Source organism: Ursus maritimus, unplaced genomic scaffold, assembly GCF_017311325.1.
Source record: "Ursus maritimus isolate PB19 unplaced genomic scaffold, ASM1731132v1 scaffold_3, whole genome shotgun sequence".
Classification (NCBI taxonomy): Eukaryota; Metazoa; Chordata; class Mammalia; order Carnivora; family Ursidae; genus Ursus; species Ursus maritimus.
In genome coordinates this window covers 49,674,382-49,694,095 of record NW_024425563.1, presented here as the reverse complement: position 1 = coordinate 49,694,095, position 19,714 = coordinate 49,674,382, and the positions used below count along the sequence as shown (strand labels likewise).

Below are 19,714 nucleotides of genomic sequence, written 5' to 3'. Positions count from 1 at the left end.
ACGATGAGTTATGTTTTAAAAGGGTCCCTCTGGCTGCTGCCTTGAGGACAGACCATAGTGGAGTACGAGTGGAAGGAGGGAGGCTGGAGGGGCCGTGGCCCTGCTCCAGGTGACAGAGGTTGGGAGGGGGGACACCGGGAGCTCCTGGCATTGCTTGCCCAATGGCACAAAGGAGAAGGTAAAAAGTTCCCTGAGATACCCTGTGCCCTGGGGCCCCAGTTTGGCCAAGGTGTCTCCAGGGTTGAGCTTGCAGGGCCACCTGGGTTACCTTTATAAAATTCACTTTGCAGTGGCAGGAGTCATCATTCAGGTTCTTGATGACAATCTCTCCGTAGTGCTCAATCCATCGCTGCCCACTTAAGATGTTATGGATGCAAGAGGTCACTTTGTTCCACTCAAAATGATCTCCGAAGCTAAAAAGGAGGAAACAGTGACGTTCACAATTCCCAGAAGAGCCAGCAGCAAATGCAAACAAATACTGCTATTTAAAAAAAATTAGTCACAGGATGAATTACTCATTCCTTCATTTACGGAACCAACACTGACTGAGTGCCTAAGCCGTGCTGGGCATTCCGCGTTTGCCCTCTCCAAGGAGACACGCAGGCCACAGAGGGCCACGGCGGTCAGAGTCGGGCACTCTGGAAGCTGCCAGGGGCTTCACTAGAAGCTGGGGATCTGGAAAAACCCACCTTCTCCTTTGACAGAGAAGAAAACTGAGAGCCAGAGGTGACTTGTCTAAGCCATCGGACTAGAAAAGGGAAGAGGCAATGGGGAAGGGGTGGGGATCTCACAAGCTGCTCCCTCTCTCCACACACACATACATACATGTATATGTGTACACAGGTATACATGTATATATGTATATGCGGAGACACATACCTATCTTATATATAAATCTTAAGACACACATATCTGAAACCTTTTTATGATGAGAAAGTATTCAGGCACTACTTACAGACTCATGATGAGGATAATGGTAATAAGACCAAACACTTCACATTGCATAGACTCTGTGCCAAGTACTTTTTTCAGTACTTTATATATATTATCTGTTTAATCTTCACAACAGCCCTGCAAAGTAGGTGGTTTATTATTCCCACTTTACAGATGAGGGAACTAGTGATCAGGAAGGGTAAGTAACCTGCCCAAGGATTTGCAGTTAGTAAGCGGCAGAGCGAGTCCCTGAGTCCTGTTGGCCCCACCCCGGAAGCCACCCTCGCAGCCATCTTGCTTTATAAATGGGGATCAATAATCCCTGTAGGATCAAGATCCTATTTTTCTTAAAAGGAAATTTGACAGTGAGGTAGGACAACAATGTTAAAGCAAAACTACCATTCTTAATTTTCTTAGAAAGTGAAATGAGTTTTTACAAAGCTTCTGTTCAGGGAACTTTGGTTTCCAGGTAGCATTCTCATTTGAAGGAAAGAAAATGTGAGCTTGTCAAAATGAGCTACATTTGAACTTACTGTCAAACCAATTAAAAGAAAAAAAAGAAACATATACTCAACACCATCCATATTAGGAAGGGGATCCCATTCCTAAAGCTGTATCTGGGCCCTAAATTCTTCCTAACCGTTCCTAACCACAAAGAACTTACGCTGGCAGAGTCACATGGGTTGTGCCAATGGGAACGATTTCCATGGATTTGCCCCAGAATTTGTTTTTCCATCTCACATCTGAAATGAAATACCAATTAGTGCATATTTAGCAGGAGAGCTACACAGATCAAAGAATTCTTAGGCTGGATAAATAATCACTATATAGAACAATCTCTTCATAACAAAATCCATTACACTATAGGATAACTTTTCATTCAATAGAAGTACCAACTGAGTATCTGGAACAGAATCAGGAAAACTAAAATTATAAGATAAAGTCCCTCTCTTGGAAGAACTCACGGTATGAAAGGCAGACAAAAGTGAAAACAAGTAATGCTCAAACAGAGAGAGAGGCATGGGCTGTAACTGAGTATGCTGTAAGATGAAATGGAGCCAGAGAAGCAGGAATGGGCAGCACTCTTGGGGAAAGCATCAGAAGAGGCCTGTCTGAAGGGGCCACTTAGATTGGGCTTTGACGAATAACCAGGCAGAGAGAAAGTGATATAAGGCAGAAGACTGCTTGTTCAAAGGGAGAGAGGTATAAGAGAACAGGGTGTGCTTCTGTCCTATGGGTCTTGGATTGTTTAGAGAGAAGAGCAGAGAGACAGATTGAGTACAAAAACAGTGGGCTCTAGAAGCCAGGCTAAGAAGGCTGGTTTGTATGCACTGGGGGAAAATAAGATGTTTGTTTCGACAGAAAGTGCATGTGATTACAGACTTTGCAAAGACAATTGGGAGTAATACAGAGAATGGACCAGGAGCACAAGAGATGAGAAGCAAGGTGACAAGTTACAAGGCTGCTGTAATTGATCAAGAGGTAAGTGAGGGTGTAGTGAACTAAGACAGTAGCAGACAGAGTAGAAGGGGATGATCCCAGAACCATGAAAGAAGTAGAATGGAACTAGTTGGCAAATTAGATGCAGATTCTGAAAGACGGAATTTGTAGATGATTTCATATTTTTCTCACTTGCATAAATGGTGGCACCAACAGCGAGAGAAATAGAAAAAGAATAGAGTAGAGGGCACCTGGGTGGCTCAGTCAGTCAAGTGTCTGTCTTCAGCTCAGGTCATGATCCCAGGGTTCTAGATCTAGATCCCTGGGATCTAGTCCCTCGTCAGGCTCCCTGCCCAGCAGGGAGTCTGCTTCTTCCTCTACCCATCCCCCCCCCACTCATGATCTCTCTCTCTCTCAAATAAATATCTTAAAAAAAAAAAAAGAACAGAAATAATATTTAAAAAAGGAATAGAAAAAGGATGGCAGAGACAGGTGATCCCTCTGACTGCTGCATGACAATTCATAGACCATGGGGGAGCAAAGGTGAAAGCAGGGAGGCCAGCAGGGGGCCATGGCCATGATCCAGGAGAGTGCAGGGCTGGGACCAGGCAGTCCCCAGCCACATATACATAATTCCACTTATATAAAATATCCAGAATAGGCAAATCTATAGAGATAGAACGTAGGTAAGGGGTTACCTAAGGATGGAAGAGGTTGATGGAAATTGGAAGTTGGGGTGGGGATAGGTATTGGCTAAAGGGTTTTGGGTTTTTTGGGGTTTGTTAGTTTGTTTTGTTTTTTTGAATGATAAAAATTTTTTTAAAAAGATTTTATTTATTTATTTATTTATTTATTTATTTATTTATTTATAGCGCTCAAGTGGAGGGAGGGGCAGAGGGAGAAGAATAGAGAGAATCTCAAGCATACCCCACACTGAGCACAGAGCCCAATGCAGGGCTCAATCTCATGACCCTGAGATCATGATATGAGCCAAAATCAAAAGCCAGATGCTCAACTGATTCTGCCACCCAGACACCTCTGGAGTGATGGAAATGTTCTTAAACTGATTGTGATGACAACTGGATAACTTTGTGAATATACTAAAAATCATCAAATTATACCTTTTAATTAGGTGAATTGTATGATATACAAATTATAGCTCAATAAAGTTGTTACCAAAAAAAAGATAACTGTTTAAAGCAAAAGCAGTAGTGATGTGTTGTGGGGTTTATAACATGCCTAAATAAAACATGACATCCACAATAGCACAAGGTTAGGAGAAGGGAAATGGAAGTATACTTTTATAAGTTTCTTATATGTGAAGTGGCATAATACTACTTGAAGACAGACTTATGATATATTAAAGATACATAGCATAAACCCTAAAGTAATAACTAAAAAATGAAACAAGGAGCTATAGCTAGTAAGTCTACAAAGGAGATATGATGTAGTCCTAGAAAGCACTCAGTCCAAAAGAAGGCAGAAAAAGAAAAAAAGGGGAACAAAGAACAGAGGCAACAAACAGAAAACAAATACTAAGAGGCCACATTTAAATCCAAATATACCAATAATCATAATAAATGTAAATGGTCTAAATAACCTGATTAAAAGGCAGAGAAGTGTCAGATTGGATTACAAAGCAAGATTTGGGAGTCACGAGCCTCTGGGAATAGGTGGAACTGCCCAGGAAAAGTCTGATGAGGAAGAAAAGAAGGGGGCTAAGGAGAAAACAGTTGTGTAAAGTAAGGAGCCCATAGAAACTACTTGGAGAAAATCCTTCCCGTTACCTAATCCATCACTTAAATAATAATAAAATGCTTGCAGGGTCAATAACATTTAGCAATTAGAAGGTTTGAGATATTATAAGAATTATTCCCAAAGGGGTTCAGTGAAAGTTAGAGATGTTTCTAATCAAGCTTCAATTCTAAACTTTAATGGCCAAGAATCAGAAAAAGTACTATGGTATTCGTAACCTAAACTGGTAATATTGCCTCCAGAGAGAGGAACTGGTGGCTGGGGACTGAGGTGGGGGAAGGAGGTTTTTTTTTTTTAATATTTTTTTCAAAACTCTTAAATTTTATAGATTTTTTTTTAAAGGCAATGGGGTAAATCATGTGTCATCACTGTTAACAGAGAAAACGCTTTAAAAACTGATGTGTCCTTATTGCTTGAAAAGCCAGGATGCTCAAATTTTCCTTTATAGTATATTCTGCCTTTTGAATAAATATATGTTAACAAAATTGATTAACCCATTTAGAAAATATTTGCAGTCTTATTCTTCAGAACAACCCACCCTCCTCCCAAATCCAAAATACAAACTGAATAGACAACAACCCCCAAACTGAAAAAAGTCAGCCATCTAAAATGTGCTGTTTAGAAATAAAATTAAAACTTTTCAAAACGAAACAAAAAAAGAACCCTGTTGTCTAGACTCTGAAAAATACCTGTAAATATTTAGTGTCTCTTGAAATACACAAGGCATTTCAAGTGGCTGTGGAATTAGAGAAAAAGTTACAGGAATCAATGGTGGTGGCCCAGACACAGCTGGAAAATTTTCTTTTTCAAGGGAACAACTAACTTATCCTCCAGAATCCTTAATTATGAAGTAGACAAGTATCAGTAATCCCTCAGGGATGAGAGGCAAGAACACCACGTGGTGCAGATCCATGCAACAAGGCACAAGTCCAGGGCCCACCTGGGATCTTAATGAGCACTTGAGGTAGTCCCTGAATAAAACAGATCTATAGCATTACAAAAGCCGACGGAGGCCAAATATATGAGCACTTTACCTTGCCAGAAAACAAAATTTCCAGACTCCGCGTGACATGCAGAGATAGGTGGATGGTGGCTGACCTGACGGAAACAAAGGCCAGAAAACAAAAAAAATTAATTCACTTTTGTATCTCATGAAATCCATTCCTCCGCCCTTGCCTTGAGAGGTAACAAACACAGTGCGCAGTGTCTAAGTGAATGAAGACTTGAGTTTCCCTTCAACAAGTCGGTCCTCAAGAGGGCGCTCCTGATACAGTCAGCCCCAATTTGCTCAAGTTCGGGAAGCCTGAGAAGAAATCCAGTGCACGGAAGCCTCCAGAAGTACAGGAAAAACACCCAAGAGGCAAATGCTGGGGACAGAGACACGTTTTGAAAGATGTAAAAACAAAAGCAGAGTCAAACAAGGGCTGCCCACTCTTAAAGCACATCATCCGACACTGGCTACCCATGTCAAAATCTCTATTAGCTGTTGTGAAAGTACCTGCAAATGTTTTAATTAAGATATCAAATAATAAATATTTTCAAATGCGACTTCCGAGCAACACAAAAATGCTCTTGGCTCAGCAGGTTTTGCTCTTTTGAAAACTCTGCATCACAACACTCAGCCTCTTTTCAAATCACCTATATGTAAGACTGGTCCAAGATAAATGTTTTAAAAGAATAATGTTTCTATAAAAAAGAGCCAAGCAATTATTGAAGAAATATTAGTCAACTGCTAAGAAAAACATTTTATTCATTTTCTGTCAAGATAAAAATATCCTGAATAAATATGTAATTTTGTTCCAGGAAAGAGAATCCCCTGTAATTGGAGACTGTTGCACATTTCCCTGGGTCTTGTCACTGGGGTCATTACTTCTGTTCTGTTCACTAATGAAGAAGCTGAAGAAAAAATGGCTCCCGAGCTGGGTTTCCTCATTATCTTAGTAACTCAACACAAGTGAGTGGTATACGTACCATGATTATAATTCAGTACCAGTGAAACCAGACTAATGCTGCCAGCAGAATTTCTCTGAATTAGCTGATTCTTAGCAAGTATCTTACATTTAGAGCACCTAGCCTAACGCCTTCATTCTACACATGAGGAGACCAAAATCAGAAAAATTCAGTAATGTTTCCCAAACACACCGACAGGGAAGAAACAGAGGTAAAACCCAGCATTTTTGGTTTACATCGGTGGTTTTCATGGGGAGGTGACACATCTCCCACCACTCGCCTTGCTTCTGGACCCTCAGCTGTAATGAGGAACATGGTCTGAAAACCACTTGTATGTGCCTGGCACTTTAGTTGGAGAATCTAGGATAGGATGGCATAGTCTAGAGTCATTCCACATACACATTCAACTGACGGAATTTCAACCGTACCAGCCTGACCCGAAGGAAAGTAGAGACAAGGATTTCAACAGTCCATGTATCTTCCAGGTCTCAATGAATATAAATGCCGGATCTGATACGAGGTGGGAGGTGCAAATTTGCTCCCCTTTGGATGGTTTTAGTTCCCACAGGCCCCTAAAGAATGTAGCCTCTCTCTGTGCCTATGGGGATTTTCCAGGGTAATTTTCACTTCCAACATGGTTTAAAAGCCTAAGTCCTAAAATGCAGCCCTCTGCTGGCCTTCATTGTCTTTTTTTCATTGAACTCCTTGAAGATACTTTATATCACAAAACGCTGCATCCCTGTTCCCCCTCCCTCCCCCACCAGCTCTCAGTGAAAACAGTGGGGTTACCTATTCAACCTTGGGATCATATAAAACTGAACCACGGAAGACAACACCTGAGCCCTCCTTCTTCCTTCCCTCCCCGCTGCCTACCCCACAGCGTAGCACGTGAGGAGCTATGGAATGTCCCCCTTCCCCCAGAACACAGGCATATTTTAAAGTAGATTATTAAAAGTAGATCATATTCATTCCCACACAAACAATGTAGTAAAAAATGTAGGGTTCACAGCCTTGATCGAGAATTTGGCATTTTATTGGTGTGGCCAAATCTGGCTACAAACATCAAACATCAAAGCAAAATACAGTATATCAAGCTATAAACCTCTTCTGTAATGATTTTAAATCCCATAAAACTGGGATAAATATACTATCCACATGAATTATAAAAGCAGCCCTATCATACCATAAAATATATATACGTCCCATAAAGAGGCAACTTTGGCCTTTTAAAACTATCGTGTCAGATATGTGAGTCAGTGCTTGGCAGAGTACCTTCACGTGGGTTCAAAAGCTGTTTTCTGGATGAATAAATCTCAACATCAAATATCAATGATTTTGCTTATTTTTTTTCTGGCTTAAAAGGGCCTTTGGGAGTGATTTATTTGGTGCACATTGCTTTTAAGAAGTTTACAAAGCTTCCCAGGAAAATTAAAGTGAGGTCTTATTTTTCTTTGATACATTTTCTCACAACAGGTATTTGTTCATGAAACATTTCTGGAGCAGCTGCTGTGGGCTGCACTAGCGTCAGGGAACGAGGGAGTGCTTCTGGAGTCCCAGAGAGGTAGGTCCTAACTCGGCAACATCATCTAATGGCTGAAGGGCCTTGAGCAAGTCTTTGGGCCTCAGTTACCTCATCTGTAAACAGGGTTAATACCACTGGCTTTGCGAACAAAAAGATGACACATTTAAAATCACAGGCCCTTATGCTCGTATGAAATGGGCAGGGACTAAATTTTAGCCATTTTTCATGAGTATTTCCATTTAGTTATCAAGGTGACCTTATGTCTTCAATAGCTTATAAATTAGGAAACAAAGAACCTGTCCAATGCTACATAGTTAATTAGTGATGGTGGGGGCACTTCAACTAAGGTCCTCTGATTTCAAATCCAATGCTTTTTCTTTGTCCCAGTTGTCTATGGCTGCTCTCAAAGGTGGGCTCTGGTCCTCCCCAAAGCCTCCACACACCATTAAGATCCCATCTCATGGTTATTTAGATAAAGAATGTTTTGAGTCTGAACTTCCAATTTATCTGAGTCTCATTTATTTCATTGTAGAATGAGGTCTGAGGGTCCCTCTGACTTTGAAATGTTCTAAATCTAATTTCTAACTTTTTTTTCTTTGTCCACTGTTGTTCTTTTATTTTTTTAAATTTTTTATTATGTTATCACCGTACAGTGCATCCTTAGTTTTTGATGTCGTGTTCCATGATTCATTGTTTGTGTATAACACCCAGTGCACCATGCAACACGTGCCCTCCTTACTACCCATCACCAGCCTATCCCATTCCCCCACCCTCTCCCCTTTGAAGCCCTCAGTTCTATGGACTCTGGGAAACAATCTAATATCTAATTCTGAATGTCTCTTCAAACCCCAGTGTCGGCGGATGTCAGCCAATTGGAAAAAGATTATACTAAGGCTTTGATTAACTCAAAGGCCCACTGAAAGGGTGTAATTCAAGGTTCATAATTTAATTTTCGTTGATGGCAATCTTTCTAAAATCTACTGGAATAGAGAACGATGAGCACAATCTAACCTTAGTGTTAGATTTGAGTTTCTATTCTTGTTACATCTTAACCCAGATGTAACCCAGAAAGGTATTGGATTTTGAGTCTGAATTGACCCGTCCCTGAAGTAGACACTGTCTGTCACCTTATTGGATAAATCCAATTTAGATGGGTTTTTAGCATCCCTCTCTGCCTCTTCCTCTCAATCCCAAATAAGAGCAATTTCCAATAGGTACAGATTCCCAAGCATTCAGGAATTTAGTATATGTAGTTTTTACTGTGTGGGTATTTATATGTATCTTTCTTTGGACAAGCCCAAAGTCAGTGAGTTCCCTTAGTAGTTGAGAATTCCTGTCATTTATTTGTATATCTCAAGACTTTCTCCACCCTGACCTGATCATTTTTTATTTATGCTTCAAATGTACTTTGTATAAGAGGTGAGTGGTATGGGGAGAAGCAGATGGGGAAAGCGTACATTTTAATATTTGCCTATTTGTCTGAGTGCATCTTTTCCAGATTTAGAAATACATCACTTCTGCAGCTGTCCAAAGACCTAACTATAGAGTCTACCTAGTTCTTGACTCGCCTCCAACCTCGAAGGGCAGCTTGGAGGTAAGAGGACAAGTGCCAGGTGAGAAATCCCATGGCGTTCATCATTTACTGATTGCCTCTGATGTGTCAGGCACTGTCCTAATCACTGGGGATACAAGACATTTTGGTGTAGAAGTGGGTGAGATAGATAATAAAGAAATAAGGACATAATTTGTCAGTAGTAACAGGTGTTGAGAAGAATGCAAGGCATGAGGATGGGGGGATAGTAAGTGGGGGTGCTATTCCAGACAGGGTGGTAGGGGCAGGACTCTCTAAAATGGAATCTTCTGGGGCTAGGAGAAATAAGGACGTTCACCACATGGAAACTGGGAGAAGTGCATCCAAGTCAGGGGACACAGGCACTGCTCTGGGCTGGCCAACGCTCTTATGTTTTAAGAGAGGCAGAAGGCCCGTGTGGCTGACACTGAATGAGCAGAGGTGGGAGAGGCATGCTCTCCTGGGCTAGCATCTTGGGGGACTTTGTGGGGCCATGGCCAGGACTTAGGATTTTATTCCAAGTGACGTGGGAAATCATTGGCGGGTGTAGATCAGGTGTAACTCCTTTTTTGAAGCAATCGTTCTGGCTGTTGGGTGAGGAATTGGCTATGGAAACAAGAGACCAGCTAATGAGCCTACTGCAATGAACCTAGTCATTGATTACGTTGGCTTGGGCTTGGAGGTCAGCACCAGTGGGGGAAGCAGTGAAAATGGCTGGCTGTGGAAGGAAGGCTTCTGAAGGGAGACCCCAGGATTTGCTGATGAATAGGATATGGATTCTAAGAAAATGCTATTAAGGATGATGCCAAGCATGCTGGCTTGATTTTTCTGGAGAATGCAGTAGCCAATTATTTTCTCTTCCCCCATGCTCAGAGTTCATCACTTTGTTTGACAAATCCATGGCTTCTTGCCAAAACCAGAAACAGAAACACACATTAAGTGATCACTTGACCCAGAAGGGGAGAGCACTGGTTTAGCTGTCTTGTATTTGATCTATTGCCTGAATTTCCCTTCTGACAACCTCTTTAATTAAGATGCCACTTTAATCAGTAGTGATAAACTCTGCCTACTAGTAGATAAAAGAGCTATTTTTTCGTGAGTGAGCATGCAGGGAGAGAAATGATATGTATGGTATTTATAAGTCTGTCCAAGAATGTATGTTCAGAGTTCTCGTGATGAGTAACAGAAAAGCAAGGAGCGCTGAGGCCAGGGAGCAAAGGGAAAAAAAGACTTCATTTGAATCTTTTATGGGTTAGTAACTTCCAATAACTCCATTTAGCTTTTCCGTCATGAACTCTCAACGGTACGCGGCTGGGGGAGGGGCCCGGGAGGAATAAATGGTTACAATCACTCCAACAGTCATGTGACAACTGAAGCTGCAGATAATCAGGAATGGTCTCTTGCAGGTCACAGCTTCACTGGATATCCTTTAGATACCAAACCTTTCCCGAAGGTATAAAAAGAGAAGCAAAGCCAACTGAAATCAGTTTTCTGAACCACCCAGTCCCCGATGAAGCTCTAAACCAGCCGATTAGCTGTCTGCCAGGAGGCAGGAGAACCAAGCAAGGAAGAACCTGTCAGCAGGACACTCAAGCCCTGAGGAGAAAAAGGAAGTCCTTTCTGAATTCCCCCTTTTCTGAGCTTATTTAGACAGCCAAGGCTGAATCACAGCTCTTGGCACGAAGCAAACTCCTCCCTGGAGAAGGTGCAACAGCCAGAGGGGAGAACACAGGACGGGAATGTGTATGATTTACTCCTGACTGTTGCTTATTCACAAAGGCCACGCCCCAGACCACAATGGGAGCTGGAAACCAAGTCCTACCCGAGTTTGGTCTAAGTGACAATGGCAGGCTGAGCCCCAGAGTCTGATCAGCATACAGGACGCTATTTTCCCACCGGGAATGACCCTTGCAGCCCTGAGCGCAGTAACTACACCTACAAGAGGCCCCGAGAAAGGGGAGGGAGGGAGGCCACTGCAGTGAAACAGCGTGCATCGGGAGAGGCTAATGCTCCAGGCCTCAGTTTCCCTGCCTCTAACCGATCCTCCCCTCACCTGCCACACAGAGGGTATTTTGATGATCAAATAAGATCCTGCACAAGTCTGAAAAGCACAAAGGACTCTACAAGCCTGTGATGGTTGTGAGGAAAATTTGAACAGCAAATGCTTTCTCTGGTTTCTGACTGCATGAGTCATTTGATAGTGCACTCTGGGGTCTTTTAGGTGAGAGACAATAGAGAGGAGAGAGCTGTGATGGACCCAAACCCCTTGAAGAAGCAATTACTTCAATGTCTTTGGCCACTGACCACTTCGAACAACCACATCCCCACCCAAACCGCAGAACAACAACATCTAAAGGCTTGGAGTAAAGGATAGATGTAGCTTTTCAAATCTCGAAAACTCCATAGAAGAGCTGAGTTACTCTAGTTTCCTTCCAAGTGAAAGGTCACTTGGATATAGGAGTTCCATCAATGTCCTTGTTAGAATAAAATTCCACCCAAAATACTAGTTTGGGAGTCCTACCCAGCTTATTGCATTAGTCATTCAGTGAACTCGACTCACTATAGAGAGGTACAAGAAAGCAAAGTAAGCCTCACACTCTGAGAGCTGAAGTGTGTCACCTGCACGTAACGCATGCTGGTAGAGTCATGCCATCTCCAGAGAGGTAGAACTTCTCCTGGGCCAGACGCAGAAAGAGCCACACTGGCAGGTACAGCAGGCAACACACTGAACAGCCTGGGGCTCTTGGTCAGGTGTGACATTAGAAGGCTTTCATGTGCCATGAGTCAGCGGGTCAGCATAAACCAGGCTGGGAGAGGGCGTGCAGGAGGTTGAGCTGATGTGTCTCCTGGTGGCCAGGAAAGGGACAGCCCTGGCCCAAACCCCTTCCACTCCCGGGGCAGCGGGCAGCTGAGCGCCTCGAATTCAACAGCCGCCTCTCCTTCTCATTCTACACTCACGTGGTGATGAAATTCAGATTTCCCGAGTAATCTGTTTATAGAGAAAGGATGCCTGGTCACGTGATCGAGGCCTTCGGGTTCCCAGGACAGGTCTATTTTTTACACTAAATGTATATAATAGCATTCTAGTTTATACATCAGTTTCTTAAAGGCTTAGCTAGGGTGACTCTGTCCTTGACAGACTCATCCATTCTTGGGTGTAGTCAAAGAACCAACTATCTGAGGCCATAAGGCTAAATTCCAGCAGATGAAGTGGCCCCATCACCATCAGGACGGGTGGTACCCCATGGCTGGCTTTCTGTCAGAGACTCACCAGGGACAGTCTGCCCCCTTCGAACCACTTGAATTAGTAGAACAGATACACCTTATTTACTATTGTTAACACTGCATAGTAAAAAGCATTTTAAGAGTTGCCTCTCAAGATGAGAGCAATAACCACGTAGGGAACATTTACGGTCTTCAGTGAGAGTATTTTATATCTCAGTGTAGTATTTCACTTGAGCCTTACTGCAACCTAGGAGTGAAGCATGACCATTCCTGTTCTAGAGATAAAGACGCTATTGAGGCTCAGAAAGTTTAAGTAGCTTATACAAGGCCACACACAGAGGAAGTGGTGGGGTGAGGGTGTGAAAGCAGGTCTCCATTACACCAGCACAGCCTATACTACTAACAATGACCAGATCCCTTTCTTGCTTATTTCCTGGGGATCCATTGCACGGAACCAAAGACTGAGTTACGTAATCCTCTTTCCGTCTTTGCGCACGCGTGTCCAGGAGCTCTGCCTCCTCTCTCCGTGCCACCACTGGAGGTACGCACGCAGATCCTGAATTCGGCCCTGTCCTGTCAGGGGCTCACGGGATAGCAGCTCAGCTTTACGCAAGCTCATGTTACTACTCTCTTCTTACACCATTCATCCTGTCCTGAGGGTCTGCTGTAGTCGGGGCTATTTTGGGCCGTTATTTTTTCACATGAGTGCATATAATGCCATGGTAACCAAATTACATTTTCATTTATTCCCATTCCGTTTTAGCTTTAGTATTTAAATAACCCAGTTGAATTGGAATCAAATTATCCTTTCCTGTTAACTACTGATTTAACTCTCGCTTCCTCAATATCAGTATTTAATTTGTTTTAGCTTCTAACTGGAAATCTACTAAAAATGTGCTCTGGGATTATTGTATATTCATTTCCCTTAGAGTTTCAGAAAACACTGCTTGTCCTTGCAGTGAGGACCGGCACCATCCTCCTAAGTCTCTCAGCTACACTGCCTTTCCCTTCCTACCCCCAAAATGCAGATCCATTGACAAAGGGGGCAGCAAGATAACAGGAAAGAAAAAAATATACTAGCGTCCCACCCATTTTTCTTCAGTTTTCTAAGAACTGGGAGGAGAGAAATATATCGAAGCAATTGTGTTTAATGTTCCCAGGATGGTATTTAGGGATATGCTGAGGGTGGACATGTTGAGTTGTTTTAACTAGAGGTGAGAGGATTCTTTTTTATTTTCGGTATCAGTGCATCCCATTTTAGCTAAACAATTCCTTACTGACAGATACTTGGGACGTTCCCAATATCCCACTATTACAAATCATGGTGTCATGCATCAATCATGACAGCAAACACTCATATAACACTTCATCCTCCATGTACCAGACACTGCACTGACTGCATGGTAGAGAGTATCTCATTGAATTGTCACAAAGCCATCTGAGGTCTGTACCACTGTCATTATTGCCACTTTAAAGGGGAAACTGAGGCACAGAGAGGTTAAGTAAGTCGCCCGGGGGTTACAAACATGGTGAGAGGTAGAGCTGAGATTTGAACCTAGGCTGGGTCCAGAGACCCTGCTCTTTCTTCTTGAATATTATTATCTGCTAATGCTTAGGTGGGAAAATCTCATGGAACTTCAAGGCAGGCAGGCTACGTAAGTATAAAGTATGTCCATTCATCAGATGAAGACCGGCATGTCTCCAGCCCCCATCCCACCACAGTCTCCCCGCACCATGGACAACGATGGGTTTGAGTTACATGCTCAAGAAATATTTGTTGACTGAATGAATAAATATATGAATGAATGATTCCTCATAATTAAATCAAGAATAATGTCTTTATTTGGTGCTACCCATTTTGATGGGGGCATTCATACTCTAGAAGGACAAGGTCAATGAGTAAGGGTGCACACTTTAAGCCTTTAAACCGGTTTGGCCAAATGCTTCATACTTTGAAAATCTGTCTCGCTATGGCTTTACACAGAGGGCACTGCTGATGCCTATGGTCAAAGGCGTGCTCACACTGCTAGTGCCTTCATGCTTATGGGGGTGGTCAGGTTTCAGTGGAAGGGAAATCGTTCCTTCTCTTTGTGTGTAAAAGCACTGTAATTATCTCAGTTGCTTTAAAGCCAGTGAAAGGTGGACAATAAATATTTCAAAGCACATGTAATGGAAGGCCGTTAAGTGATTCCTCCAGTCCAAGCGGATAAAGAGGGTGTATACAACAAACAAAAAGGGTACATAGCCACCTGTTCTGAAAAAAACCGGAAGCCTTTGTCCTCGCGGATACACTCATATGTTTCTCCAAGAACAGGATTAAAGGGCTTGCTCCCAGCTCGGAAGTAGCTAGACGCATATGCCGACACAGCAAAGGCTGCCACGTACACCTGAGGAGGAGGAGGAAAGAACTTTATTATTTCTCTGTCACCGAGACAGTTTGTTACAAAGACGCGAACAAAAGAAAACCTTTATTTCTCTCTTTATGGTTTATTTTGGAAAGTCAACAATTTGTCTCTGGTTTAGAGACAACCAAACCAACTTTGGTTTAAAAAGTTGCAGGTTTAAGCATGAGAGACTATGGACTCTGAGAAACAGGCTGAGGGCTTCGGAGGGGAGGGGTCGGGGGAATGGGATAGACTGGTGATGGGTAGTAAGGAGGGCACGTACTGCATGGTGCACTGGGTGTTATACACAACTAATGAATCATCGAACTTTACATCAGAAACCAGGGATGTGGGGCGCCTGGGTGGCACAGCGGTTAAGCCTCTGCCTTCGGCTCAGGGCGTGATCCCGGAGTTCTGGGATCGAGCCCCACGTCAGGCTCTTCTGCTATGAGCCTGCTTCTTCCTCTCCCACTCCCCCTGCTTGTGTTCCCTCTCTCGCTGGCTGTCTCTCTCTCTGTCGAATAAATAAATAAAATCTTTAAAAAAAAAAAAAAAAAAAAGAAACCAGGGATGTACTGTATGGTGACTAACATAATAAAAAAACATTGAAAAAAAAAAGAAATGCACCTGTTATGATGAGCACAAGGTGACATACGGAATCTTTGTATCACTATATTGTACACCTGAAACTAATATAACACGGTATGTTAACTGGAATTAAAATAAAAACTTAAAAATGAAAATAACAACAACAACAAAGTTGGTTTAAATAAAGTTCATTTTGGCCCAGAGACAAACAAACCCAACATTTGCAAATGGTCCATCTGTCCTGATGCCAGTTGGTGGAGGCTTTCAAGAGGATCATATTTATCAAGTGAGCTACCTGTTTTTGAGCGGTTAAGCTATAGCCCAGTACTTCTAATATCTGAGAATCCTAATTTTCAGGAAGGAGAGAGAAGAAGAGCATAAAAAAAGCCAAACTTCCCTCAAAATTCAGGAAAAGCAACGATTCCTAACTGGATACCGTGGAAACCTACAAACTCATTTTGACAAAAGAAAACCTGTGATAGTAATTTCCTGAGTTTCCTGTAACAAGCCACAGGGCAGGGCACAGTGCCTTTGAAAGAGTCTGGCTTTTCTGGGAGGAAAAATGGAAAATCAAAAGGCAAAGGAAGGACAGGCTATAGATAAACATGAAATAAGCACCCACTGTGAGGCTCTCAGCATTTTTATCAGTTCTCTTTTCAGGGCACCAAAAAGACATTATTTTTCTTATTTTGGGGGGGAGGGAGGGGGGGTACAGAACACTGAACCCAGGTAGTGATGGCAACTTCCCCTTTCTAACAGTGAGAAACAATCTCAGTGCCTCTCCTTCCCAGCACATTTCATGGGGCAGGGGCGCGGGGGGCGGGAGAAGCTGAGCGCCTTTCATCAATGTTCACTAGCCACACAACGTTTCTTAAGCCTTTTGCAAATGGGATCCATCTTTCCACTCACACTACAGAATACTGTAGAGCATCTGGATAGCTTAGAACAGTCAATTCAGCATGCTCGATTCAGTCTTTGTTCTGGAAATCTGGGGTCTGTTCCTCTCTTTGCTTCCCTACATGTTGACCACCTGTTAAACAGTAAGCTCACATTGTCTACATGAAATATTGAATCAAGCCTGAAGCACCTTCACAATTTAAAATATAACAAAATTTATAACAGAATCTGGTGTCGTTCATAATGCTGGGGGTGGGGGGCGGAAGCAGGCACAAGCAAGCACCCTCCTCTTAGGCTGGCCACATGAGAGGTATCCTGTGCGGGGACATGAGCTGACCTGCGGGGCAGTGAACAACCGACAGATACGGTTCTTGTGCAATGCCTTCCTGTGCTTTCCCTTCTAGGTGCGTTGTACTGGAATGCAAAGCCTTCCCTCAAACTCCTTCTCAAGGTCAAGTCCACCAATCAATCAGCTGACATCCTAAGGGTCTCTAAATCGCCACGAGAATGAAACACCATGAAGAATATTTTCACCTTCAAAGTCAATCTTTAAAGAAAAGAGCTGTCCACAAATGTTGACTTTTCATACTTGTTTTAGAAGCTATTTGCCTCCCTTTGTTCAGCAGAAATTCTCTAGGAAAGAGTAACAAAGAAGATAAAAAACACATAGCAGATTGTTTTTTCTCTCCTCTTATTATCATTAGTGCAAGAAAGTCTCCTTGATGGAGAAGTCCCCAGGGACTGTCGAACAACAGTGGGATGCCTCTCTCATCCACAGCTAGATTTCCCCTTCATCTTCAAATCAGTAATGTAATGAAGTTTTAATAAGGGTCAAAACTATGGAATGCTTAGAATTTAGAAAAGAATGGTGTCCTCCATCAGTGAGAGGATGACTTAGGGTCAGGTCCCTGAAGCCCAGGGGGTATGCCAACTTGAATTAGCCCATCAGCAAATGCCCAGGACAGACACCGCATTCGGGGGAAGACACTAAGGTCCCAGGCTCCCACACAAACAATGACTTACTGTGGAGCGGGTAACATATGAGGGAGCAGAGAGAGGAAGCAACACTCAGTTTCAAAGAACAAAGTCAGCTAGTCACAGAAAGGGCTGATTTGGCCATCATCTGACCACCAGGGTCCCTTATCACCACCCCACACTGGGGAGCCCCTTCACTGGATGACCCATCACTTGATTGGAAGTAATACTGAGTAGAGAACAGAAGGTGAATTTTTCTAAGACGAGTTTTTTTCTTTTTTTAAAACTTACTCTATAGAATAAGAGTGGGGGTGGAACAATCATCTTTCTTAGTAAAAACCTCGACTAGGAACGTTATTTTCAAAAATCTAGTTGCTTGTGGGACAATTCCAAAAATAAACAAAAACCTTCTCAAGGGAAATTCACCCTGGACAAGAAAAACAACTTGAGAAATTAAATTCTGTCTACCCGGGATGGTAAAAAATAAACATGCAGACAGGCCTCAAGACATGTTTTCCAGTCAGGCATATCAGAACAATCACTTGGAAGGTTCTGGAGAAAAAGGAAGCGTGAAACCACAAAGCAGAACTACCCAGAGGCACCAACTGTCACAGAGAAGCTCCCCCCAAACGCCAAATCCTGACACATGACTGAACACCACCAGGCGGAGGGGAACTGGACGCTGGTGAGAAATGAACCTATCCACAGAATAATCCAGACAACACCCCGCGGAGCCCAGCGCTCCGGCTCTGCCCGTCTCAGCTCTGCTGGGCTCCGGGAATGGCCCGGTGGCGGCTCAGGTGCAGAGGCAGGAGCGCACAGCTGCAAGGCTAACTCCTCACCATCCTTTCCAAGGCACTGGGGAGCTGCGCGGCCTTGTCCAGAAGCTCGCTGTACTCCAGCTCCTCGCAGAGCCGCTGCAGCGTGTTCAGTGGCTCGTTGAGCTCCACGGGCATGGCCACCTTAGACAGATCCTTCCCGATGTTATTCCGGAGGATGTTCCACAAGCTGATGTGACTGGCGTTGGGGCACGGGGCCGGCAAGCAGGTTCTTCTCCGGGGCTTGGCTTCCCCACCGCTTTCGAGCACAGGCCCTGAAAGGGAAATCAGCCTCGTGGTTTCTAGAAGACTTTTTGTTTTATTGCTTAAAAAAATACAAAAATAAAACCTGACCCAGCAAGTACGCGGTTCTACGGTTAATCTCAGTTATCTAGGACTGAAAGTCGGAATATAAAAAGAATTCCACGCAGCCCAGTGAAGCACCCAAAATTACGTGTGCTAAAATGTATGGACTTTATTACAGGGAGGCCTTCAAGTTCCCACTCCGAAGCTAGTGACTCATAGCTCAAATACACCCAAGATGAAACTGGAAACTGGATTTCTATGCTCGTAGCAGTTACTGTTCACGCCTTTAAACCCTTTAGATTTTTATTTATTTATTTAAATTTTTAAGTAGGCTCCACACCCAGTGTTGGAGCCCAATGTGGGGCTTGAATTCCTGACCCGGAGATCAAGACCTGAGCTAAGATCAAGGGTCAGACATTTACCTGATTGAGCCATGCAGATGCCCCTAAACTTCAGATTTTTTAAAAAGCACTTCAAACTCTGATTAAAAACTTTTAAGCTCTTTTTAAAAATCACTTCAAATTTTGATAAAAACAGGGGCGCCTGGGTGGCACAGCGGTTAAGCGTCTGCCTTCGGCTCAGGGCGTGATCCCAGGATTATGGGATCGAGCCCCACATCAGGCTCCTCTGCTATGAGCCTGCTTCTTCCTCTCCCACTCCCCCTGCTGTGTTCCCTCTCTCGCTGTCTATCTCTATCTCTGTCAAATAAATAAATAAAATCTTTTTTAAAAAATTTTGATAAAAACAATTATTACAGAAAAATGATAAGGGAAAGAAAAGTCTTGCATTATCGCATTATCCACAAATAGCAGCTGTTAATATTTTGGAGTATTTTCATGTAGTATTTTCTCCATCCACAGAGTTCTTATAGCACATCTAGTTTTACGTTCTGCTACTCCCTTAACTACTCTTCCATGCTATTCAATACTCTTCTAAAACATCAATTATAATGACTGTAAAAAAATTCAAGGCTAAGCCATAATCTACTAAATCATTCCTCTATTGCTGGACTTTTAGATTTGTTTCAATGTCTTGCTATGATGCAAAAAAAAAAAAAAGTAGAGAATATTTATATTCTTAAGATTTGGTTATATCTCTGAGGATTTGCTTTGGATATATAGACATGGACTTATTACGTCAAAGACTATAAACATTTTTAGACATTTGATTCATATGATCAGATGGCTCCTCAAAAAAGCTGTATCAATTTCCTATTTGTCAGCAGCCTATGTGGGCCCATCTCTTGAGACCTTTCCGGGCTTATCCTTCTTTTCAATTTTTGGCAAATTGTTGGGTGGACAGTGTTATTTCCTTGCTTTAATTTATATTTAAAAAATTCCTAGTGTGATTT

At 42.8% G+C, this 19,714-nt stretch overlaps 1 protein-coding gene across 8 annotated transcripts in view; it reads right to left on the bottom strand.

Moving 5' to 3' along the window:
• Positions 1 to 19,714, bottom strand: part of OSBPL3 (oxysterol binding protein like 3) — a 176,579-nt gene that overhangs the window by 15,205 nt on the left and 141,660 nt on the right. For all 8 annotated transcript variants that reach the window (XM_040644176.1, XM_040644180.1, XM_040644179.1 and 5 more), the window contains 5 exons: positions 18,082 to 18,332; positions 14,645 to 14,782; positions 5,163 to 5,226; positions 1,598 to 1,676; positions 269 to 413 (listed from right to left, as the gene is read on the bottom strand). In XM_040644176.1, coding sequence (XP_040500110.1) covers positions 269 to 413; positions 1,598 to 1,676; positions 5,163 to 5,226; positions 14,645 to 14,782; positions 18,082 to 18,332 — 677 coding nt within the window. The remainder of the gene's footprint in view (positions 1 to 268; positions 414 to 1,597; positions 1,677 to 5,162; positions 5,227 to 14,644; positions 14,783 to 18,081; positions 18,333 to 19,714) is intronic.